At 33.6% G+C, this 27767-nt stretch overlaps 1 protein-coding gene across 2 annotated transcripts in view; it reads right to left on the bottom strand.

The window, feature by feature from the left end:
- The window catches only part of LOC140441179 (venom serine protease-like), a 318277-nt gene that overhangs the window by 24215 nt on the left and 266295 nt on the right, over positions 1-27767 (bottom strand). The window contains exons 1-3 of one of the 2 annotated variants that reach the window (XM_072531696.1): positions 22586-22645; positions 6209-6435; positions 1823-1949 (exon numbers count right to left, since the gene is read on the bottom strand). In XM_072531696.1, coding sequence (XP_072387797.1) covers positions 1823-1949; positions 6209-6435; positions 22586-22589 — 358 coding nt within the window. In that variant the 5' untranslated portion in view covers positions 22590-22645. Of the gene's footprint in view, positions 1-1822; positions 1950-6208; positions 6436-22585; positions 22646-27767 lie in introns of those variants that run through there. The other variant, XM_072531695.1, reaches the window with a different exon arrangement.

Here is a 27767-nt window from a genome sequence, read left to right as displayed (position 1 = left end):
TACTACAGTATCTCAAATATCACATACTATCGTTCCATAATGTGGTGGTGCGCCATCCTGTTAAAGTTATATTAAATTGCAACACTGGGACAAAGAAATATCGCCGGAGAATAACTACTGAAGTCTTTATAAATGTTACATTGTTTTATTGCATGGAGTAGTGAAGCTATTTTGAGAAATGCAGTTGAAGGGTCACGGTAAAGAACGATCAGAGTCGATTTTTAGTCGGAGTTTAGATATTGGCCCCCTATTTTTAAGCTTTTTGTGGAAAGAACCCAAGCATGGTTTGGCTTGAACAATAACGATCACCGTACAGAAGATATTAAAAGGAAAGAATATAAAATAACGCAGAATATAGATCAGGTTCTTCACGCTGACTTCACCTTCTAACTAAACGTAGATTATCGTTGGCGTATCATCGATTGCGATAGTGTGAGGACTAGTACGAATTTTCCTATTGGCTATTTAACCTGAAAATACCATATAAATATTAATATACATATAAATATAGGTGATTTTCAGGCCAGCGAGTGATATATAGACAGTCTCGCAACTCTCTATAAACTCGCAACGTGAACGTACACACCGGAGAAGTTCCAGACCAGGAAACCGCACTGCTACAGAGGAATCGCCAGCAACGGTCCAAGCCGGGAAACCCGCGAAACGGGTCGCGAAACTGCTTACAAGTGTATTAACAGGCGCGAAAACCGCGAACGGTAACAACGGGTCGCGAATCTGGATGCGTGGACCACCAGAAACAAACTTTAGATGTGAAATGCCACGTGAAGGTATAACAATGGTGCAAGTAAGGTACCAAAACTGGCAATCTAGCATCAAAATCAAAGGGGCGTTTCTAGAACCGGTTATTGAAAAATATAATGTGACAAGGGAGTATCGACAATTGGTGCTGTACTGGAGCTCCTCGACGTAGATCTTTACCAAAATACGCAAGTGCACACTCAACTCAGGTAAAGTCAACACGCACACACACACAAACTCACACACACACTCAAACCCCCATCATACACTTACAATTTACACACATTGACACAAATTCAGGCACTTTCTATTTACCACACCAACACAATTCATATACATACAATTTACATCAATTTACACACTTACTAATTACATACATATACAATACACTTTCAAATTACACAATTCATACACACATAAACACACTCAACCACATACCACACCAACATGCCACGGACACGATCAAAAGCACGAAAACAGAAACAATCACCAGAAACAGAATGCGAAACTGATTCAGACACACATTCCACATCATCACACACATCACAAGTGTCTATTACCATAGATGGACACGAACCAAGGTCGCCACAGGAATGGCAGCAAAATAGATCAGAGTCCAGCCCTTTAATTAAAAATTTGAAGATCTCATTTGAATACTGTGTGCCTCTAATCGTCCTTTTCCGTAGCCCTTCATTTGTTAAATTAAACCTTCGTGGGCTTTTATTAATTTTTAAACTTTAAAACGAAGTTTGTTTGTCATAAATATGACAGACAATAAAAAACCAATACCTTTAGTTAACTATAGAGAGATTACAATACAAACTTAATGATACGTACCTTAAAGACAATAGTCACTAATATAAAACATTTTATTTCAAATTCATTTTCCATAAATGTTGTACAAAAACTGTTATGATATGTTATGTAAATGCTTCATCCTAATGATGCCAATGCATCTTACAAATTGAGACATAAATAAAATATCACGACAGCAGTCTAAAGATTAGACCATGCAAGAGCAAGACAGTCAGTAGAAGATCAAATTAATTTGATATATTCTTACCAATTGCCACTCGATTTGCTTGAGCTACAAGTGAAAGTTTTCCAGAACCGCAATAATTTTTTGAATCTGAAAATGAATTGTCTCCAGTAAGCGATATTTTAAGCTTGTCACCAGAACATTGTCGCGTCTAAAAAAGAATAAAAAGTAGTTTACATTGTAGTCTAACATTTCAAATTATAAATACATTTTAATTTTACTCTGTGTATGCAGGTGTAAAAATGACTTAAATAACTTTCGTTCCTTTAGGATTTGATTTAAGGGGCTACCTCTTCTCCTTCTTCACGTTATTTCTGCAAAATCATCACTGACCTACTTTGATCTTATTATAAGCACCTCTAAAGAGATCGTATTGGCTGCAACTAAACAATTATTTCAAGTTTCTCAACCGCCACATTCTGTGACCTACTATGTCGATTTCTCATTTCTTATAAATTTTTATTTCACTTTTAATTATCTCGTAAAGGCACAATTTTTTAGCGAACCCTGGGCAAAATTAAAATTGACACGTATTCATCCTCGCCATCGTCTATCAGCAAAAATTGAAGCATTTTAAGCAAATTTGAGAATAAGAAACTTATAGGTCATATAAATACCTTCAAAATGGCGGCTTTTAAATGTTTCTATCCCTATTTGTTGCTTAAAAAATCACAAAATAAGTAAGAAATGTCGGATTTTTATAAATGTTAATAACTTTTTTTAAAATGAACTTGAACTTTCATATTACGTGAAATGTTGGGTCTTGTGGTGCTTCTATGTGTATTCTATCAACATTATTAAAAACAATTAAGAAAACGATTTTTAATATTGCAAAATCATTTTACAAAAACATGTCGATTAGAACATTTAGAATAACTTTTTAACTATTGACTGCAGGAATAGTATATTACTTTATGAGGCGGAGAAGCATGACTTTTCTTAACGCGCCCGATATTACGCGCCGAACGAAGTGAGGCGCGTAATAGAGGGCAAGTCAAGAAAAGTCGCTTCTTTGCCGAATAAAGTATACTATTTTTTCTTCAAACGTAGCAATTTTCAATCATAAATAGTACAATTCATACGCTATTTTTACTCGAAATTAACTGTGACAACTATCAAAGTCGTCTAGATGTTAGAAATTAAAATAATTAAGTCGTCGGCGGGATTTGCGTCTCCCTGGTTACAGTTGTTTGACAGTTGTTTGCAATTATTAAAGACAGCTTATTGTTGTTGCAACCGCAATCGCAAATTTAGTGCGAAAATGGAAAACCTAAACGAAATTGAGTCCGCGGCTAATGATGCAGTAGCACGTTTGGGGTCCTCCAAGTCCGATAAAAACGATAATGCTCAAAAAATTTTAAACCCTCATGATTCGCCAACATCGGGAATGATTGCTGAAAGTTGTTCTCGACCATCAGTATCATCAACAATTACCAATGCGTATCAAGAGTCGGGAACATTTTTGCACGGTTTCAATTTTGAAAATGTCTCATTAACTAATTGTACTTTTAATATTACTATAAATAAAAATGATGTTTAATTGTTGTTAATGACATTTGTATTGTTGCTTTGTGACATGTTTCATATTGTTGCCATGACAACATTTTTCCCTCCGCCGTAAAGAAATGGGAAAAAAAAACTGCTGCTGGCGGAGACATCAAACTTTGACAGGATCAAGTTAGATAAGTAAAGTCATCATTATTTGACGTTTGAAGAAAAAATTATTTTTTCATATTCGGAAATCTTGCATCGTTTTATAAATTTAAAAGAAAAAAACAAAAAATTGTCTTAGGACAATTTGGGATGAAATTATTCTCTTTTTTTTATTTAAGGCAGGTTTGTTTATAGCAATTAATGGATCTAATTAGCGTCATTTGAAAGAACATTCTTTAGAGTTGTAATGTACCAAATTCAAATAGGATTGCCTTTTAAGGGAATCGTTTAAAAAACTTCAAAATGTGGTCCTCAAAATCGGCTGGCTTTGAAACTTTCAGGAGCGATGGAGAGGAAGAAGCTGTTAACTGTATCTCTGGCCCTTGTTTATGGATTAGTTCTGCAGTAATATCATTGCTGCCTGCACTTTTATTGTTTTTCATGCTATATATGATTTCTCTTATTTCTTCCACGGTAGTAGTCTCCATTGTTTTCGTTGTGTCGTTGACTTTCCCTACCGATTCTGGTTCCGGTTCTTCATTAAACTGCTCTCTAAAATTAAAATGCTCCTGCCATCTATCTAGCTTCTCCTGATTCTCTCCTATTAGGGGTCTTTCTTTCCTCTTGTAGTAATTCTGTTTTCTTGCGCTTTGGTCACTGCTACTTTTCGCCTCCTGGTAGAATTTTCTCACATTTTTATTAATAAAATGATCTTCAATCTCTTGGAGCTTTTTATCTGTATGCTTCCCTTTCTTCCTTCTACACACTTTTCACGTGTCTTCTCTCTACTTCATATTCATTTCTATTTTCGTCACTTGGATTTTCCATATATGTATTTTAGTCTAGCTTCGTTTCGTTTGTTAAGGCTTTTCTTCCAATCGAAATCAAACCATTTTTTATCTCTTCCATTCTTTACTTGACCTAACTGCTTTTGACCTGCTTTTGACCTGCTTTCTTCATAGCTACTTCTATTACTTTTAACTTCATTTCGATATAACCTTGATTTTCGCTCTGAAGTAGGTTTGCTGTCACGTCTGCCTGGAAGTTGTCAGCGGCATCTCTGTTCCTTAGTTTGGCGACGTCATATTTTTATACGATATTCTCTGTTCTGTGATCTTTGGGTCTGTTTGATCTTAATATTGTGATCATTAATTATAGATTTAGAATTTACCAATAATTAATATTTCTGTCAAACATATATTATTACACCGGGTGTGCCAAAAGAACCAGGATGTTCGAATATTTCGCAAAATGTGTATTGGAACAAAAAACTAAAAAACACGTGTTTAATATTTTACAAAAATCTATCGACTGACGCCAAACATGACACCGACACCTAGCCACGGAGGGTGATATTGGGGGCAACTTTGAAATCTTAAAAAGAACCCTCACTTTTTATTAGAGATTCGGATTCTACGTGAAAAAGTAAACAAATTGTAACATTATAAACGTCACATCTCTATTAATTTATATTTAAATAATTATTTTATTTTAATTTCTTTATTAATTTATTAATTCCTTTACCTGCAGTTTCGTTTTTACTATTTTTTTCTTCAAAAGTAGTTAGCGCCCTCTGTCTTTCTTTTCTTTCTCTTTCTTTCCGGTAGAATAAATATTTTCCTTTTCTCTCTGTCTCTGTCCGGTAGACTAAATATTCTGTTCTATGTTGACAGAAAAGTTAATTCTATAATAGGCATAAATCCTATGACATGTGGCATCCTGTGGTAACTTCATTTCAGTCTTAAACTTATATTCTGTCAATCAGCTTTTCTGACATAGTGGGATATGTTTTTTGTCAACAAGTTGTTACTTATATTTTAGTTTATTGGCCGCATTCAAGAACTTATTGGCCGTATTCAAGAATTTATTGACTCTATTACCAGTTTATTAGTTTTATGGGATATTATTGGAGAATTTATTGACTTCATTGGAGGACCTGACCACCTAATTGATAGACCACACAAATATGGAACAACTGCAGCTCAGGGGGACCTAACCACCTAATTGGGAGGCCACACAAATATGGAACAACTGCAGCTCAGGAGGACCTAACTATCTAATTGGGAGGCCACACAATCACCCATCGATGCCATAAGTATCGCCAAATTTATTTATTGTAAAGCCTTGGCAGGGTTGATTGTTTTTTTGGTCACATTTTTAATAAATATGATTAGTTAAATAATTGTTTTATTTGCTATCAGCTAAGGGTTCATGGTTTAATTCCTAGTTTAAGACAAGAAAAACTCACACTTGAGATACTGAGCTAGGCGAAGCATAGACGATAAGATCCCATGGTTGATTGAGGTATTATTTTTATAATAGTATTTCAATTCTCTTATCGTTACAAAATTTTATGTGATTTTTTTTCGTCACGCGATAGATGCTGCTGCAATTGCAGCAGTGGAAGTCTGCAAATTAATTGTTATGGTATTGAATATAGGTTTTTACGATTTTTTTGCAGAATCTAAATCTGTAATAAAAAATTGGGATTCCTATTTAAGATTATGTATAAAATCCCCCGCCAACCTGGTGGGAGGAGGACGGTGGTCGTGTTTAGTATCATTCGCCTTATTTTTGAAAAATATTAAACACATGTGTTTCAGTGTTTCGATCCGATGTTTAATTTGAGAAATGTTTGACCGTCCCGCTTCTTTTGGAACACTCGATATTATGTTTGGCTGAAATACTTGTAGTAAGCAAAAACTAGTTTGAAAGCAATATAAAATAAGGATATAAGAAAAAATTAGTTATACTTACACTTGGTAAATTAATATCCTCGCACGAAATGATTATCTTAGATCCAATAGGACTTTGAGCCTGCCAATTACAATTGTATCCTCTAGAATACTTATTGGGATATTGTGGATTGGATACATCGATTTTTTGTCCAACGTCGAAATACAGATTATTATTACAATTTGGATTCACTGCATACGTTATACTCAAAATATTTATAAAAATGGGTATAAGAGTATTTGTAGACCCTAAAAGTATATAAAATAACTATCGATATCTATACCACTATAAATTAAATAATTTCAGAAGTTTAATAATAATTGCTATGAGTCGATTATTCAAACTACGGAAATATCGCACTTTGTCGAAGAACGCCAAAATGAATTTGGTACGTGCCCAGTGTTAACAACTATACTATAATTATAGCAGTTATCCTTTTCGCTCACGGCGTCCACAAATGTGGACATACATTTCTAAGCACTCACGTTGTCCACGTTAGGGGACCTCTAAATATTCCTTATTCATGCACTAGACCCCATCTGTTGGCAAGTAGAAGAAATGATCGAAAAAGTTTTAGTATGATTCTGGCCACTGTGCAGACATCTATACTACGCAAAGAACACTAATTTATGTGTGTGTAAACGGATTCTTCTAGAGTACGTAAATATAACCTAGTCCATTTATAGTACTTGTTGAAATAAACATATTTGTAATATTTCAGTAGCCAAGATGGACTTAAAGCGACCTTTGACCTATGAGCAGCTACTCAATATAATAGAAAATCTTTCAGATATTGAATATATTTTTGTCAGACGACAGTGATGACATTGATGTTTCCGAGCAGCAATTGAAGATTTGGAAGGTAAAAATATTTATTTTGAAGTAATATAAACAACTAATAATTATTTATTTTCAGTAGAAACTGAAGAAGAAGAGTTACAAACAGAAAGTGTAGGTCCAAATGAACCTAATATTGAAGATGAACCTTCTACTGAAGTAGAAGTGAAGACTGTGGAGCCTGTGGTCGCTGCAGGACCAAGCACTTCTAGGACATTTTCTGAAGGTAAGATCAGAGTTCATGATTACTGTATGCTGTACAGAACCAAATACGATATTTCCCAACGACTGTAGAGGAAATGCAAATTTTCGTTGGTATACATATACTTTATTAAAATCTAAAATTTGCATTCCACGACATTTTTCATTTTATTCGGATCTACTCTGTATGAGTACAAGAAACAAATTCGTTAAAGATTTCTGCTTAGTTGAGGAGACATGTCGTGGAATGCAAATTTTAGATTCCCCATGTCTCTATTAACATCTTTATCAACGTCTGGCTATGGCTTGCAATTTTTAGAAGGCTCCAGATTAAAGCAGAAATCTGAATTTGTTTCGAAACTATCTTACCGATTTTTCTATCAGATGTCGCTATTGCGTCCATAACGAAGCCATTTTATTGTTGCTTCCTAATAAGACAGAGAAGATTATTTTTCACGTCGGTTCGGCACTTGGCTGTGAGACTTGCTACCGTACGGACGCATATCACAAACTAGCCACCACGCTGAAGTCTAAGCGACTAACAGAGTACCCCAATTCAATTTGGTCGGATGACGAACTGAATTGTTCCAATCTGACCGTTGATGCCGTTGAATTTTCTAACAATTTTGTAAATCAGGATATCTCTGATTTAGTCTTTTTCAAGACTAAAGAAGTAGATAAAACTGAGGTTTTTTCGAAAATAACTAATTTAATTTCAGATTTCAATCCTTTCCGAAGGGATTTTCCAATCCACAGACGTCTTTTCAAGACAAAGAAAACCAGGCCCACCTCCCGAAGAGGTGGTGGACCCGCCCAGGACCAGTTACAAAATAACGACTCGACCCAGACAACTTCAGGACAAGAGATATTGGAAATAATGTCTCAAAATAACATCGAAATCATGGAGGAAGAACCATTCCAGACGGTGAAGTGTAATAGAAGAAACTCGAGAGAGGACATTCAAGGGGCCAGACAAAGAACTTCCACCTCAACAAGCGCGGGAACCTCCGGATCCGGACTCGTGACCAGGAACCGTTACCAAATACTTGAGTCGGTGAGTATAGAAGAGAACTCAGGTGTCAAGAAGAAGGAAAGAATCCCTCCAATAGTAATTGCAGGCCAAATAGGAAGTTATTCCACGTTCATAAAGGAAATCAGGGAACTACTTGGACACAATAACTTCCAAATCGCTCCAGCGGGAAAAGCAGGTACAAGAGTTTTCACCAGAAACAATCAAGACTACGAGAAGTTGAAACAAGACTTCATCACCACCAGCACAGCATTTCACACATATACGAAAAAATCTGAAGTTACCAAGAAAATCGTAATGAAGGCAGCACCAGGAATGGACTTGGACGAAGTAGAGGCAGAGCTCAGAGAACAGGGAATAGTCGCCAAAGTAACCGAAATGAGGACCAGGCAGCAAGGAAAAACCAGCAGATCATACCTTCTCCAAGTAGATAAACAGCAAGACCTAAAAGAAGTCAAGAGGATAAACGGTCTCCAAAACATACGAGTAAGATGGGATACATATGCCAAACCAACCAGAGCCACGCAGTGCTTCAATTGCCAAGAGTTCGGACATTCAGCCAGGAATTGCTATAAGACACCCAGATGCATGAAGTGCGCCATGAACCACCCAACCAGGACCTGCCCTCTACCCAAAGGAAAGGTCAATAAAGTCAAGTGCTGCAACTGCGGAGAAGATCATACATCCAACAATCCAATGTGCAGGAAGCACATAGAATATTTGGACCAGCAAGCGCAGAGAAGAGCGAGAAGCCAACCACAACCCAAAGTTGCACCTCCACCGCACCCATCAGCATTCAGGACCACCACCAGCGGACTCTCCTACGCTCAATCAACAAGAGGGAACCAACAACAATCCACAAGTCACTCAGAAGGCATCAAGAACACATGGGCCGAAATTAACAAAATAGTAAACGTAGAAAAAATGATGGCACTCCTCCAGGATATGAAGAGAGAACTTTTAGCAGCAAAATCATTCACCGAACACGCAATGATTTTCATGAAATACGAAGACATCTATAATGCCGCTTAAGCACCTCAAGATACTCCAACTCAACATAGCTTCACTAAGGTTACGAATTAACGAACTGCGGGAAACGGTGATAAGACATACTCCAGATGTCATATGCCTTTCAGAAACACTCTACATGACGACCACACAGCTGCCAAGAATTACAAACTACGATGGATATGGAAGGAGAGACATACCCAACAAAAGAGGAGTGGCAATCTATGTTAAAAATAACATAGAATGGAATCAGGTTGTATTAGAAACTAATCAGTTTGAAAATGTAGGTATTAAAGTAGGTACTACTAATATTTTTTCTATTTACAGGAAGAAGGGAGAAAATCCAGCTCTTGAAGAATTAGATGCCATGCTTAACTCAGCAACAACCGTAGTGCTAGCCGGAGATTTCAACGCTCAACATACATCATGGGGATGCAACTCGGATACAAGAGATGGAACAATAATACTAAGGTACTGTGAAGACAGAAACAAGATGTTATTCGCACCAGACGAACCGACAAGAATCAACCCTATTAGAGGACAAAACAACTCAACGTTGGACTTTTTCATCACTAAAGAAGTTATTATGGAAGATGTCAGGACCAACTTCGAATGCAGTTCGGATCACAAACCAGTTACAGGACGGATGACATCCAGAGTAGATCTTCCCACTATAGAACCAGTCGAAAGATGGCGTTGGAAGGATGCAAATTGGCCAAACTACAGAAGACAACTCAACCAAATCGAGATGAAGAGGGAATTCCAATCTACAGAAGAAGTCGAAAGAAAAATTGAAGAGATAACAAGAAAAATTCAACAAGCCATGGAAGACAACATACCAAAATCTATGACGAACAACAAAGGACTCATCATCCCAACCGAACTACAGGACCTAATAAAGGACAGAAATAAGGCCAGAAAAGCATTCCAGAGAACAAGAAGACAGGAATTCAAGGAATACGGAGATACACTATCTGAAGAAATAAGGGTAAGACTGAGAAGTCTTACAGAAAACCAATGGCACAACAACATTAGAAAAGCTGAAGAAAATCAAGGAAATATATGGAAGATGCTGAAAGCCAAGAGAAGAGGAAAACAAAAGATGCCACAAATTATAGACAACGACGGAATACACTTTGAAACCCAAGAAAAAGTGGATGCAATAGCAAGAAAAATGGCAGCTACACATAGGCAGAATCAGGACATGTCAGACGCAAGAACAAGAGAAGAAGTCAACAATGAATACAACAGGATCAAAAGAAGAAATGAATTCCTAATAGAAGAAGAAGACTACACCAGCCCTAACGAAGTTTCCAAAATCATCAGGAAACTTAAAGGAAGCAGAGCACCAGGTCCTGAAGGAATTCACAACATCACCCTCAAGGAACTACCAAAGAAGATTATAGTACAACTGTACTATATCTTCAAATTCTGCCTAGAAAAAGGACATTTCCCTAACAACTGGAAACACGCCAAGATTATCCCACTACTAAAACCTAGGAAGGATGGAAGAAGACCAGAAAGTTACAGGCCAATATCTCTCCTCGAAACAATAGGAAAAATACTGGAAAAAATCATTTACAAAAGACTGACGAAACATGCAGAAAGAAGAAGAATTATACAAGAAGAACAATTCGGATTCAGAAAAGGAAGGAATTGCGAACTTCAGCTAGCAAGAATTATCAGCGATACGAAGATAAGATTCAACAGAAAACAAAGGACAGGATTAGCTATACTGGATATAGAAAAAGCATACGATACGGTTTGGAAAAAGGCACTAATCTTCAAGATGGACAAAGCTGGTCTTCCTCATTACTTAATCAATATTTGTGATATGTATTTATCTAATAGAACTTTTCAAGTTTCAGCTGACCAAAAGATGTCAACGATACAAGAAATCCAGGAAGGGATGCCTCAGGGCAGTATTCTCTCACCCATCTTATACAATATTTTTGTTTCAGATCTTCCAAATGATCCAAAAACCTCAACAGCACTTTACGCAGACGATACAGCAGTGTATGCAACCGGAAAAGATGACAGAAGAATAATCAGAAATATGGAAAACCACCTTGGAAAAATCACGGAGTTCACAGACAAATGGAAGATAAAAATCAACGCAGAGAAGACTCAATTCATCATTTTCACTCAGGAACATAACCCACCAGTACACGAAATCACAGTAGGAGGAAACAGGATCCAAGCAGGAGACGCAGTCAAATACCTAGGAGTTCACCTCGACAGAAAACTCAACTTCCGGTTGCATACACAAAAAACAAAGGTAAAAGCTAATGCTGCTAAAAAACTAATACTCCCCTATATTTTCAGGACCCGTCCACTAACGAAGGCCAAGAAGATCCAGTTGTACCAGGCCTACGTTAGATCGGTGATACTATATGCAGTCCCAGTTTGGAGTTCAATAGCGGAGACCAACTGGAGGAGACTTGAAGCCACAGAGACATCATGCTACCGAATCATAGACGGATCAACATGGGAAGAAAGAATATCCAATGCAACTATCAAAGAAAGGCTCCAGTACACACCACTGAGGGAGGTGGCTGAGAAAAGGACAAGATACTTCTTCCACCAGGCCACAAGAAGACTCCGAAAGACCAGGGACATCCTCGAGAAAAACAGGAACCAGAGGATATACAGAAGCACCCATAAGCTGATCGACCACCTGATCAGGGTCTAGCCGGATGGTTGCCGAAGAACAGCCAACCAGGGAAGTAGGTACGATGCCACAAAAAGTACCTACAGAAGAAGACGCCAGGATGCAACCAGCAGAAGTCCAGGAATCCGAGAGAAAAAATGACCAATATCAGGCGGTGCAAGAGCGGGACGTCGTGAAGAAGAAAATGAAATATAAACAATTTGAAATGTAGACTAATAATGGCAATAAACGTTTTTATTTTATTTTTATTTTTATTTTATTTATTTTCACGTTAAGAACGGCTATGAATAACTGTTCTGATGATACTTATTAAGTCGAAATACGTATCAACAGATACATAGACGCTTTGAACGTGAAATCAAATCTTTTCTGTCTTTTTCATTTTATTCGGATCTACTCTGTATGAGTACAAGAAACAAATTCGTTAAAGATTTCTGCTTAGTTGAGGAGACATGTCGTGGAATGCAAATTTTAGATTCCCCATGTCTCTATTAACATCTTTATCAACGTCTGGCTATGACTTGCAATTTTTAGAAGGCTCCAGATTAAAGCAGAAATCTGAATTTGTTTCGAAACTATCTTACCGATTTTTCTATCAGATGTCGCTATTGCGTCCATAACGAAGCCATTTTATTGTTGCTTCCTAATAAGACAGAGAAGATTATTTTTCACGTTAAGAACGGCTATGAATAACTGTTCTGATGAGACTTATTAAGTCGAAATACGTATCAACAGATACATAGACGCTTTGAACGTGAAATCAAATCTTTTCTGTCTTTTTCATACTTTATTAAATTTACAATAATCTAGAATACAATTTTATTGGGATGCAAAATTACGAGTGTCTAAAATTGCTGAGAGTATGTCTATAAATAGATTTTACTTCTTGAGGCAAACTTTATATTTTGTGGATACAATGGATGACGTTGAGTATCAGGACAGGTTTTGGAAAGTTAGTCCATTGTACGAAACAATACGCGCCCGTTTGATGTCACTTCCGTTGGAGACAAATCTGTCAATTGATGAACAAATATTATATTATATGTGAAGCAATATATAAAAAACAAACCAATTCCATGTTGAATAAAAATATTTACAATTTTTAGTGCAAGTGGACAGATGTTCGATTTTATAATTTATCAGGGTGCTAAAACGGAATTGGATCAAACACCAATCACAGTTTTCGGGCAAGGCGCAGCTGTCCTTTTGAAGCTGTGTGATCGCATCACAGAGTATAATTGCAAAGTCTATTTTGATAATTATTTCTCTAGTTATTGGTTGTTACAAACTCTGCGCCAAAAAAATATCTTTGCCATTTGTAATGCACGACAAAATAGATTCAGTAGCCCTATCTTCTCTGCTGATAAAATAATGAAAAACCAAGTACGTGGTACTACAGAAGAAATATTCAGCAATGATGGGAAGGTAATTATGACAAAGTAGTTTGATAACAAACCTGTAATAATGGCATTAAATTATATAGGAATTGGGACGATCGACAAGTGTAAACCATGCGATGGGACTAAACAAACAAGGCCTATATAGAAATAAGTAGGCCACAGGTAATAAAGAATTACAGTTTGTCAATGGGAGGTGTTGACAAATTGAATTTCTTACTAACATTGTACAGGACCTTTATTAAGTCACGCAAATGAACGTTGCGAATGTTCACACATGGTATAGATTTAGAATGTACGAATGCCTGGCTAGAATATAGCAGGCAAGCAACAAATTTGCAAATATCAAAGCAAAGAATTAGATTTGGTGCACTTTCGAAATTGCTAAAGTTCTTTTAGCTACAGAAAAAACAGTCAATAAAAAATAGGACCACCACTTTCGATAAGGCCTGAACCGAAAACACCTAAAAGAAATAACATTCTACTAAAAGTGAAGGAAGTAAGATTGGACAATGTAGGACATTTACCTATTGTCGATAAATCGAAAAATGCTTCGATTTGCAAGAAACCTCGATGGAAGGGAAAAACTCGTAGATCTTTCCTCAAATGCAAAGTTCATTTATGTTTGACCAAAATTAAAAATTGTTTTATGGAGTACCACAGTATATAAATTATGTATAATGTGCATTAAATAAATATTATCATTGTTCTCAGTATTTATTTTTTCTTCAACCCACAGTATTTTTACCCCGTTATCTCACTGTGTCCTCATGTGTGGACATGCTATTTTTCAAAAATGGAAAAACTCTTTGACTTGGAACAAACTCCATAAATCTTAAATAAATTCAAATAACCAATATTCAAAATTTCAAATTTTTATGCCGAGTTAAAAAAACTCATGAGCGAAAGGGTTATACTATATTTACACTCATTTTTACTCTGTACTATCATGTATTTACAATAATCCTTAAATCTACTACAATTTTCATAAACCATATTTTCAGACCAAAAAAATTGGAGCACATCAATTACTTCAATTGATGCATGTAAACATCTTCAAATACTGAACACTACCAATAAAATAAAATATAATGTATAGGGTGTCCCCCAAAAATAGTGCGTTTTTTTAAGGTATGAATATAATACACAATTTGGAACAAAATATCCTCTAACAATTTTTTCCAAAATTAACAGTTTCCAAAAAAAAATTGTTGGCAGTAACAAAACGTAGAAATATCCGAAAATTAAACGAATAAATAAGTTGAAAATAAAAGTAGTCATTGTATTTAATTTTGTGTTTAAGTAATCGTAATTGTACACCATTATATTTAGTTCCTTTTTCTGTCAATCGCTCACATTTAGTTTCTGCTTCACTATCATCATCATCATTATTATCGTCACTGTCATCACTATCTCCGTTATTTATATTTATAATAATTGTTTCGATATCATCCAACAAATTGTCAATTTTCCACATTTTTTTTCTGTTGCTATTACGTGGTTTACGTAGTTTTTCCATTTCTCTGGCGGAATGACCTGGTACGCTGCTGTAATTAAATTTCGCATTTCAGCTTCTTTAAAATTCGCATTGCGTCCAGCTATATACCGTTTCACTTCACTCCAAACCATTTCGATGGGATTGAGTTCACAGTGATAGGGTGGGAGCCTCAGAATCTTCACATTGTGCTTTTTGGCAATATCTTCTATTATGTACCTGTCATATTTTGCTTTGAAGGCCTTGACTACATCAAGTAACTCGCATTTTAGGTAGTCTTCTTCAAAAAATAGGTCCTTTGACAGAAGCCATTCTTGAATACCTTTTTTTAGTGTTAAACTGTTGGGAATTTGTTCTGACTTTCTGCTGTGATAGGAGGCATTGTCCATTACCACAACAGTTCTTTCTGGCAAATTTAGCATTAAGTTATTTTCGAACCAATCTTCGAAGTTTGGTCCATCAATTTCGTCGTGGTAGTCCTGAGTATTTTTCTTTGCCAAAAACGTGAGCTCTGCTCCATCAACAAATCCACTAGTAGATCCTGCGTGCAATAAAACGAACCGTGCACCACGATCTGTTGAAGCTTTTAGTCCTGTTGTCAGACCACGAACAAAAGCATCGCGATGAGATGTAATTGTTTTATCAACCCATTCTTTTTTCACACTGTGCCCGATATTTGCCCATGATTCATCCAAATACACTATGTTTTATCCTTCTGCACGGTATTTACGAATTGCGCGTAAATAACGATGACGCCACAAGATGATTTCTGGTTTTTCAATCAAAATTGAATTTTTGCCACGTTTTATAAACACAAAATCCATATCACTCAGTTTGGCCAAGTTTTTTCGACATTTACAACAGCTAATATGGTGTTTATTGTTGGTGATGTGTTCAAAAATTTATGAACTATTCTACGAATTTGGCCCCTGACAACTTCATCGTACTTGTTGTCACGAGAATTACCAACCTTTCGCTTCTTGGGCCTGCTCTTTAGAGATCGTAATCCAGCAGGTGATGAATATTCCTGTCGTATGCGAAACAGAGTCTTTTCGCAAACACCACTCATTTCTGACACTTTTCTAATTACACTTGATACAGAATCGTTGTTATCCTGATTAAGATGATAAATAATAATATTCATTAGTATCTGCTTCTCTGAAAGTTTCAGAGCCTTTCCACGTTTTCATTGAACAATTTCCTCCATTTTGCGCTAAAAATTCGGCGTCAAATATAACAATAGCCAACACAGAAAATAACAATAATTGCCAACATCAAATCACAACAGCCACCAACAAATAATAACAATAAGAAAACAGTAACAGTACATCCAAGATGGTACAAATAATCGTAACGCGAATATGTTTACGCGCTCCGAAGAACAAATAAAGACTAATTAAGGCCCTGGATGTATCAATCTTTTAAACATATTCTGTACAAGAATTGCTCTAATTGCTTCTTAATTACTGAATAACTTAGAAGAAAGTATTTGCAGTTGATATCAACCAAAATTACAAATTCCTTACACATTATGGCAGTAATTAGCACCGCAGGGACATAAATAACATTTTAAATTTGGCAGTTAGTAGAAATTACCGGAATTACTTTAAACTTTGAAACAAATGTTTATTTAATGCACATTTTATTATACTACTGCTACTAATAAAAGATAAAAGTTGATAAGTTACTATTAGAAACAAATAATGTATAGTATTATGTTAAATTATTAGCAAACGATATTTGTAAATTACATAAAATTGTACATGAGGACTTGTTGAGAACTTCTGGTTTATTCCGTTTATTTTGAAAAATAGACAATAGAGAACGCCATCGTTCACTGCTTAAAACTGGCAACGTCTTGGCGAAATTCCCATAAGGTTAGCATTGCATATCTTACCCTGTACAGACTAGTCACTTTGAGACAAAGTATAGTATTATGTATTTATTAAGCTTTAAAGGCGTTGAATGCCGAGGGCTTTAACCGAATTACATAGTTTACGGTGGAAATTAAATACAACAGAAAACGTTTAATAATTCTAATTTATTTTATTACACTATGCTCGGACTATCAGTAATTTGTTTACTTTGTGCACTAAAATTAAATTAGATACTTGTACTTATATGTAGGATTTTAAAGTGAAACAGTTTCAGCTTGCACCGTACAACTTGTATTGTGATGACGTAAAAAATTGATCGTGTACCACAACGAAGTTTTATTTGTTTTATTTATTTTAAAGTTCCATAAACCTATTTTTAGGTTTACCTTTGTTATGACAGGAAAAACAACATCAAGGATAAGTGTATGATAAGCACTATGGCATCGTTAGCAAAAAAATCAACAGTTTAGTGGGAATTATCGTAGGCAAAAAACATTTAAAGGTTATTAAGATAATTAGATATTCGTGGAAATGAGGAAAAATAAAATGAAATGAAAATTTTTTACAAAAAAAAAATTAAGTTGTTAGGCAAATTTAAGATATCGTTGAGAGATCATTTTCTGACTGGTTGGGGAGGGAAATTGTAGAATGCCTGATTAAAACAGCAAAAACTGTGTATCATATATAGTGAACTAGATTATAAAGAAGTAAACTTAGAACACCGATACACTATATGCTCGAAGACTGTCTAAAATTAAATTTTATAAACCTTGGTTTATAATCAATAATATGTTAAAAATTGACTAAACGATCAGGTGATACGATCAAAACTCAATTATGGATCAGTTGTATACTCATCTGCAAAGAAAAAGAAAAAGACTTTTCTTGCACAACTAGAAGTCATACAAAATACAGCACTAAGAATAGCTACAGGAGCATTGTGTACTAGCCCCATTAAAAGTCTACAATGTTTAAACGGGGAACCACCTTTAAAGAGAATAATGTTTAGAATAATGTACATACGCATCATCCATATGTGCGATAAAATCGCACCCCAGTTTCCATCATACTATTGCTAAACGTTTCAAAAAAACTTATATAAATGAGAACCCTCCATTTTACGAGAGAATCAGAAGATATTGTTCTGAAGCTATTTTCTTGTGGCATTTTAAATTAATTACTATTTAAATGGGAATAAGCCACAATTAAAGGTTAAAATACGTTTATTGACGTTTCAATTTCCACTTCGGAAATCGTTCTCAAAATACAAACATTAGTAAATTAAACAAATTTTGTTTTTTGTTACTTAGTGAAAAATTCTTCCAATAATTTAATTTTATCTGACTCATCTATATTGACAATTCAGACATACCTTATACATTTTAAAGTAGACGACTTTAAAATGATATTGCCAATATTGTTGAGTTGCGTTCCTGGGACGACTTTACTTATAAGATAGTTCATTCGATTACATGAAATCAACTTTAACTTGAGAATATCCGTCAGAAAAGATCATAACATGTAATTCGTCTTTAAAAAGACAAATACATGTCATGATGACAGTAAAATTCTCCTGTTAGTGATTCCATAGTAAATTATGAGGGAAAAACAGGAAAAAAAAACCTCATAATACTATCCCGACATGGTAAGTATTTGATCGTGCATTTAGTTTACCTTCAATAAACACCAAATTCCGATTTTATATGTTTGTTATTTAAAAAACATAAATGATGTATTCTCCATATGTTACTGACTTACCAATACTGGTATTTTCCTTTTAATAACTTCCTCTTTCAATATGGGTAACCAGATCCTACTACATTCTGCCGAGGAATTCGCGACACAATTGGTCTCATTTAGCATAATTAGAGCCGCTTCTTTGATTTTTCTCTTTTTACCATCCTTTTCTTTTAGGACTATATTTGAATCATTACATTGAACCCTATGTTCATTATCCCATGCGTGTTTACATATTTGAGATCTATTAAATTCTCTATTTTTAATATAGGATTGATGTTCACTTATTCTAACATTTAATGGTCTTGATGTTTCACCTAAATAAAACTGATCGCATTCACAAGGTATTTTATAAATGCAATTATTTGTCCTTTCTTGTTCATTGTTAGGTTTGGTTTTGGACAAAATAGATCTCAACGTGTTTGTTGTTTTGAATGTTGTTGAAATGTTAAATTTATTTCTTATCCTTTTAAGCTTTTCCAAAAATCCTTTTATGTATGGTATTGTTATTTTCCTTGTATTATTCCTTGCATATGCTGTAGGATCTCGTTCTAAGTTGTTTTATTCTATTCGATCGATTGTTGAAAATTCCTTATTTATAAACGATAAAGGATAATCATTTTTTAATAAAACAGATGTTAACAAATGTTTTTCCTCCAAGAACGAATTTTCGTTAGAACGGACTAGAATAATAAACGGACCTTATACAAAATTAACAAAGGATCCAACAAAGCCTTTGGAAAACAAAATATATAGAACTTTATTCAAGTTTAAAGATTGTTTACCCAGTTATCAGAGAAGATTAATTACACCTCATTACAGTAAGACCCCTCATTTTTATGGAGTACCGAAAATTCATAAAACGAATATACCACTTAGACCCATTTGTAGTACCATGAATTCTCCTTGTAGTGAACTATCAAAACTTTTATTAAATATTTTAAAACCAATTGCAAATAAAAATGACACATTTATAAAAAATACACAACATTTTTTAAATAAATTATCAAATATTGAATTTAATTCAAATAATACTTTAGCAAGTTTTGACCTAAATAGTTTATTCACGAATGTGCCATTAGATAAGACTTTAAATATAGTCAAGACAAAATTAGAAAGTGATGATACATTGGCAACTAGAACAAGACTAAATATATCAGCTATAATGGAGTTAATAACATTATGTACTGATAATACATACTTTCAACTAAATAATGAATTCTATAAACAAAGTTTTGGACTAGCAATGGGCTCTAGTTTATCTCCATTATTAGCCGATATATTTATGGGAGATTTTGAAACAAATATTATTTCTAAACAAAATTTAAAACCCTCAGTATGGTGGAGATATGTATATTATGTATTCTCAATATGGCCTCATGGATCAGAGTTGTTGGACACATTCCTAAATGATATATACGATAAAGAAGAGACAATAACATTTACCATGGAAAAGGAATCTAATAACACATTACCTTTTCTGGATGTTTTAATCTCTAAGAACGATACTGAATACGAAACTCAGGTGTATAGAAAACCATCACACACCAACAGATATTTAAATTTCAAATCAAATCACAATATTAATATTAAAAAGGGAATTATTAAATCCTTATACGATACAGCCAAAATAAATTGTTCTAACGAAAATTCGTTCTTGGAGGAAAAACATTTGTTAACATCTGTTTTATTAAAAAATGATTATCCTTTATCGTTTATAAATAAGGAATTTTCAACAATCGATCGAATAGAACAAAACAACTTAGAACGAGATCCTACAGCATATGCAAGGAATAATACAAGGAAAATAACAATACCATACATAAAAGGGTTATCGGAAAAGCTTAAAAGGATAGGAAATAAATTCAACATTTCAACAACATTCAAAACAACAAACACGTTGAGATCTATTTTGTCCAAAACCAAACCTAACAATGAACAAGAAAGGACAAAGAATTGCATTTATAAAATACCTTGTGAATGCAATCAGTTTTATTTAGGTGAAACATCAAGACCATTAAATGTTAGAATAAGTGAACATCAATCCTATATTAAAAATAGAGAATTTGATAGATCTCAAATATGTAAACACGCATGGGATAATGAACATAGGGTTCAATGGAATGATTCAAATATAGTCCTAAAAGAAACGGATAGTAAAAAGAGAAAAATCAAAGAAGCGGCTCTAATTATGCTAAATGAGACCAATTGTGTCGCGAATTCCTCGGCAGAATGTAGTAGGATCTGGTTACCCATATTGAAAGAGGAAGTTATTAAAAGGAAAATACCAGTATTGGTAAGTCAGTAATATATGGAGAATACATCATTTATGATTTTTAAATAACAAACATATAAAATCGGAATTTGGTGTTTATTGAAGGTAAACTAAATGCACGATCAAATACTTACCATGTCGGGATAGTATTATGAGGTTTTTTTTTCCTGGTTTTTCCCTCATAATTTACTATGGAATCAGGAGAATTTTACTGTCATCGTGGCATGTATTTGTCTTTTTAAAGACGAATTACATTTATTATCATTTTAAAGTCGTCTACTTTAAAATGTATAAGGTATGTCTGAATTGTCAATATAGATGAGTCAGATAAAATTAAATTATTAGAAGAATTTTTCACTAAGTAACAAAAAACAAAATTTGTTTAATTTACTAATGTTTGTATTTTGAGAACGATTTCCGAATTGGAAATTGAAATGTCAATAAACGTATTTTAACCTTTAATTGTGGCTTATTCCCATTTAAATAGTAATTACTCAGAAGATATCTCTCTCTCCATAATATTAAATTCCCAAAATTTTTTGATTAGACAAATATAGTCACACCTCCCCTCTGGACCTTTCCTCCTGCAATTAGTAATCTAACTCTTTCTAAAAACAATAAGCTTAAGACCCTCCATGCAACAATTATTCAATCATTTTACAACATATTTGCTTCTTTCCCAGATAATTGTCATATCTATACAGATTCATCCAAAACTATTGATGGTGTGGGATCAGCAGTTATAACTCCGAACATTGTAATACAGTTTAAATTATCTTCCAGTTGCAGTATTTACTCTGGAGAACTATACTCAATTCTGCAAGCCCTTATTTATATACGTACCCAAAAAATTCCAAATTTTGTCATAATTACCGACTCTCTTAGTGCATTACAATCATTACATACGATAGAACAGTTATATACAAGTAATCCCATAGGTATTTTAATAAAAGAACAATTACATTTGCTAAACAACGCGAGGCAGCAAGTACGCTTTATACGGGTTCCATCACATATTGGACGTCAAGGAAACGAACAAGCAGATTTTCATGCCAGGGAAGCAATACACAGTGTTTCTTCTTTTTTCCATTCTTCCATTCCATTCCATTCTTTTTCCAAATAAATGGAAAAACGAATGGAATCTTTCACAATCGACTGTACACATCGTAAAGCCCTTAACCGAATCTTGGTGCGATATAAATTTAAATCGCCAGCTGTTTGTTAAGCTAACCCGTTTACGCATAGGTCATAGCAGACTAACTCACAGCTACCTAATCTCCAAATCAAATCGCCCTATTTGTCACTTATGTAACTGCGACATTAATGTAGAGCATATCTATCATAATAGAGTGTCCTAAATATATCAGGACATCAGGAAAACACTCACTACCTAACAATATAAAAGCAGTCTTAGGAGCACATTGTAAATTTACAAATATGTTTAACTATCTGAAAGATACTAATGTTTTAAACAAATTGTAAATATTAATGTTTTGTAAACCCTAATTACAATTATTGTAAAATATGACATTCTGACCTTATTGTAAACCTAGCAATTAATCAAAAATACTGATTTAGATTTAAGTATCTATCTAATAAACTACTATGTACGAATATAACTATAGTACAGCTAATAACCCAAAGTGGTTGATGATGTTATAATTAAAATAAAAAAAAAATTGCTATTAAGAAGCAAATGTTAGAGAACAAAAAAGTTTATCCAAAAAACATTATTAGAAAGATAAGATAGGCAAGTGTTTTAGTTTCATTGTGTTTCGGAGTTTATTTTTTTGTATCAGAATAACAACAAAAAAGCCTTTGTAAAGTTTGGCTGTAAATATACATAACATAAGTAGTTGATATTACTTACCCATGGTCGCTAATTTATAATAATGTGTTTAATTTTACGTGAGACGGTTTTTAAAATAATTTTCCGTTAATTGCACTATATATTATGAAAGGTAAAAAACAATAAATTTTACTATATAATAATAAGTGGGGTAGTATAAGGTCAGGCTTTATAGTTTAAGAAATATATAGATTATATTATATATATATATATATATATATATATTTATATGCATATATATATATATATATATATATATATATATATATATATATATACACTGACCTTCAAAAATAACCATCATCAGTTGGAGCTACAGCCCTTCGTGAGCCCTGGCCTGCTTCAAAACATTCTTCCATCCTTCCCTATCGAGTGTCTGTCTTCTCCAGCCCCTCACTCCAATCTCCCTCAGATCTTCCTGTACATCGTCCAGATATCTGAGTTTACGTCGCCCCCTTCTTTTTCTTCCGACCGGCCTGTTTAGCATAGTTATTTTAGTGGGATCACTCTCATACATCCGCATAACGTGGCCCACCCACCTTAGGCGGTTTATTTTGATGGTCTTCACAATATCTGCATCACCAAAAAGTCTAGAGAGTTCAAAGTTATAGTTGAGGGCCCAGGCCAAAATAACAGCGGTTATTTTGGTGTTATTTCAAGTGTCCGGTTAAAAATAACCGGACACTTGAAATTCTATAGTTTTCTCCTTTTAGTGTTGTTAAATTGCCCTGATAATATTTAAATATATTTATCAAAATATAAGTTGATTTTATCCATAAGTTTGTTATTTTAAACAATTAAAAACATTTATTTTTTGTGACTTAAAAGAAAGTTCTTGTTAAGATGCCCTCGATAAAATAATGCTTATTAAATTGATTGTATTCCTTTTTGGTGAATGTTGGCTGCTTTTTTCGAGAAAGAAAAGTGTTTTCAATGCCAAACAATAATTTGTAATGAGGCCAAATCAAGTAGCGAAAGCACTTGCTCTTCATAATGATGGGCGTTCTATTCGATATATCGCAGATATGCTTAGATTTCCGCGAATCACAATATACGATTTTTTCTAAAGATTTCAAGAAGCTGTTTCTTACTCAAGAAGACCAAGAAAATGAGCAAGGAAACTACAGGAAAGACTAAGGTCAACAAACACTTTTGAAGATCGGTTTATTAGACTTTAAGTGCTTCCAGCTTTGCCTAGGAGACTGGTAGTTGCACCTGACACCGGACGTAGAAGTTTAAGTGAACAGAATTTATCATCTTATAGTACCTGCTACAGACCCTTTATTGGACGCAGCTCATCGAAGTCAAGCTTGGAATTCAGATTGGAATATAAAGATTGGAGAAACGAAGACGAATCTCGTTTCACGAGATATTTACTTGATGGCCGCCAAAGAGTATGGGAGAAGACCAGGAGAACGCTTTGCCCAATGTCACTTAACTCCTAGAATACAGTTTGGTGGTGTAGGTATAATGGTATGGGTCGAAGTAAATACATACAGGGTGAGTCATGAGGAACTTTACATACTTCTACCATATGTAGAGTCCGTCAGGGAGCATATCATGTGGCCACTAAAAAATGTCAACTCCTCTTCTTTATTAATTAACAGGGTGATTTGTGTAATTGACCATTTATTTCATTTTACTGTAGTGTTTATACGGCTCATTTGATTTTTTAAATTTTTGCATGATACAGTACACTACTATCAAGCATTCGACTGCTATTAGCTAAACTAAAAAATTCCAGGACTGGCTTTGGAAAAATTAATTTAGGGATTCGTATTAAATATTACACCCTGTATATATTTTTTTTAAAATGCAATAAGTGATTTTCAAACAACATAAATAGCCAATGAAAACGACATATGCGACAATGTTGTCGCACTTTTATTAAATTTTTAGTGAACGATCAAATCTTACCAAAAATAGAACAACCATAATGAAGTATCAAATTATAAGGTAATTAATTTAAACAAATGTTACAAATTTCACATTTTAATTGAAATGATAAACTGAGTCACTGCACAACAAAAAACAGTAACTACTAACAATAACGAAGAACAATTTAAAAAAAAACTAAAAATATGTACATAGTTATGATAAACCCATAAATTAGAACTGGAAAAGATACAATAATGGTAACAAAATAAAAATAATTCAAAATAGATTTTCGAAATGGAACCCTGCAGCCTGTACACATTTTTGTTGCCGAATTGTTAATTGACGTATTGAATTACGGATACTCTGGGGATCGTTTCTAATAGTATTACAACAATGTATAATTCTATCAATTAATTGTTGTCGGTTATTAATATTCACTGCGTAAACTAGTTGCTTCAATCGTCCCCAAATATGGTAATCAACGGGATTGAAATCAGAGGATCTTGAAGGCAACGAAATAGGACCTGCACGTCCTATCCACCTGTTGCCATAAACATTATTGAGATGTTGTCTCACTGCCAGTAAAAAGTGTGGGGGTGCCCCATCATGCTGAAAATACATCCCTCGGATAGCAACGTTCGCGTTGGCAAGCAAATTCGGCAAAATATTTTGTAGAAAGTTCAAATAGACCTGCCCTGTTAAAGGACCATCAAAAAAGTGAGGACCTACTAATTGGTTATTTATGACACCAATCCACACGTTAACCGAAAACCTTAACTGAGAACGACGTTCTCGAATAGCATGGCGATTTTCTTCTGCCCACACATGTGAATTTCGTGAATTATTTATCCCGTCTCTGGTAAATTGGGCTTCATCTGTAAATAGTGTCCTGTATAGCGTTGGTCGATTATTGTTAATCCATCTACAAAATTCCAACCTATCGATCTCATTTCCAGCATGTAGTCGCTGAACCATTTGAATGTGATATGGGTATAGATTATTTTTTTGTAAGACTCTACTTACTTTTGATTGAGTAACATTGAGTTCTCAACTTACTTGTCTAGTGCTTATTGTAGGGTTCATAGTAACGGCGTCCATAATGTCATCTTCCTGCGCTTCATCTACATGTCGCTCTGTTGTTCCACTAGGAAAAGTGCCATTTTCTCGCAAATAATTAAAAACTGACCCAAATGTTGTATGACTAGGAGTTCGACGATTAGGAAATCTCCTGCGATATTCTCTACTAGCAGCCCTACCATTCCCATTACAGAATCCGTAAACAAATATTATGTCTGCATATTCTGTGGTCCAAAACTGATGTGGCATTTTGAACGAAAGTAACAAAAGCTCTACCAAAACTAACACAATGTACTTAACGTAGATATGACAGAAGAAATATGTATTCTTGTACACATAAATAACAATTGATAATGACAATAATGACAATCATCATCATCATCATCATTGGCTTTTACAACTCTTGTACCAAACAGTACTGTATTAAACATGGAACTGTTTAAAAATACTCTTAATTCTTTTCTCCTGATGAAGCTAACAAACAATTAGCGAAATATAGAGACGTAAATAAAAAAGGAGTTTTATTTACAAATATACAACAGACCGCATACCTGCTAACTCACTACAAAATTATATGTATATATATATATATATATATATATATATATATATATATATATATATATATATATATATATATACTTATATATATATATACTTATATATATATATATATATATACTTATATACATATATATATATATATATATATATATATATATATATATATATATATATATATATATATATATATATATATATAAGTATATAAGAGCCCATAGGTGTGGTATGGGCTCAAGAATATCGTGTATATTATATAATTATGTACTAGACGATTTAATAAGAGATTCTTTAAATACATTGCCTTTTCATATCCCATTTATCAAACGATTTGTGGATGACTTAATACTTGCTTTACCTGCAGACAAAATAAATGAAACTTTTAATAATTATAGTGAACATTTACAATTTACATGTGAAAAAGAGATAGAAAATAGCATCCCATATCTTGAAATAAAAATCAAACGTAATGCACAAAATGTATTAAGCACTGAATGGTACAGAAAACCTATATTTAGTAACAGATTTATTAATTATCATTCACAACATCCACCTCATATGAAAATAAATTTGATATTTGCTTTAAAAAACAGAATAGTCAAATTATCACACATCAATAACATCAACAAAGGGTTATTAGAACTTAAAGACATTTTATTAGAGAATTCATACCCAATTAAAATAATTAACAAATTTTTATTTAACAATCCTGATAATAGAATGATTGACATGAATCAAACAAGAAAACCAAATCAACAAATCGTGCAATCTCAATTTACTTTCACATCACTACCTTACATACCAACATTAACACCCAAACTAACTAAAGTCTTTGCTAACTATTCTGATATTAAAATTGCAACTAAAAATGTTAAAACATTAGCATCATTGTATACAAAAACTAAATCACCTATTAGCATTATGGAAAGCTCAAATGTAGTTAATATAATACCATGCGAAAATTGTGATAAGTCATACATCGGACACACATCTAGAAATCTAATAGGCAGACTAACATCACATAAAAGTAACCTTAGAAATAATAAAAATACGTGTGCATTAATAGATCGTGCAATTAATAAAAATCATTCATTTAATTTCAATGAAACTAATATATTAAGACGTGAAAACCAATTAAATAAAAGAGAATTCTTAGAAATGGTATGCATAAATAAATATCAATGCGTTAATAAAAAAACTGATATTGATAAACTAAGCAATATCTATAATTACATTCTGTCTTACGAAAATTAATACTATAATTTTCTAATATTAGATTTTCTGACTATAAATATTATAATTTCAAAAAATTTAAATATTCATATTTGGCGCCACTTTATACGTAACCATAATAACAATCAAGAGCAAGTTATCAACAACAAAAAATATAATAAACAGAAACGAGTGTCTTTCTGACATAAATCAAACATCAACATAATCAATGTCATAATGAATTTGTACAAAATTAAATAAAATTAAAATATTGTACTTACATAACTAGATAATTTTAATAAGTTAAGTTTTAATGTTTTGTAAATTTGAAAATTTAATGGATTAACCTCATGTTGTAAGTTTTTATACTAGTTTTATACAATGCTATTTAATTTTAATTTCATTGTATTTACTGATACCATATTTTAGCATATCCTGAAGAAGCAAATAAATTTTGCGAAAGCTAGATAAAGAA

This window comes from Diabrotica undecimpunctata, chromosome 5 (assembly GCF_040954645.1).
Source record: "Diabrotica undecimpunctata isolate CICGRU chromosome 5, icDiaUnde3, whole genome shotgun sequence".
In the NCBI taxonomy this organism is placed as follows: domain Eukaryota; kingdom Metazoa; phylum Arthropoda; class Insecta; order Coleoptera; family Chrysomelidae; genus Diabrotica; species Diabrotica undecimpunctata.
Note: the sequence above shows the minus strand (reverse complement) of the source record. Positions and strands in the feature narration are given on the sequence as shown.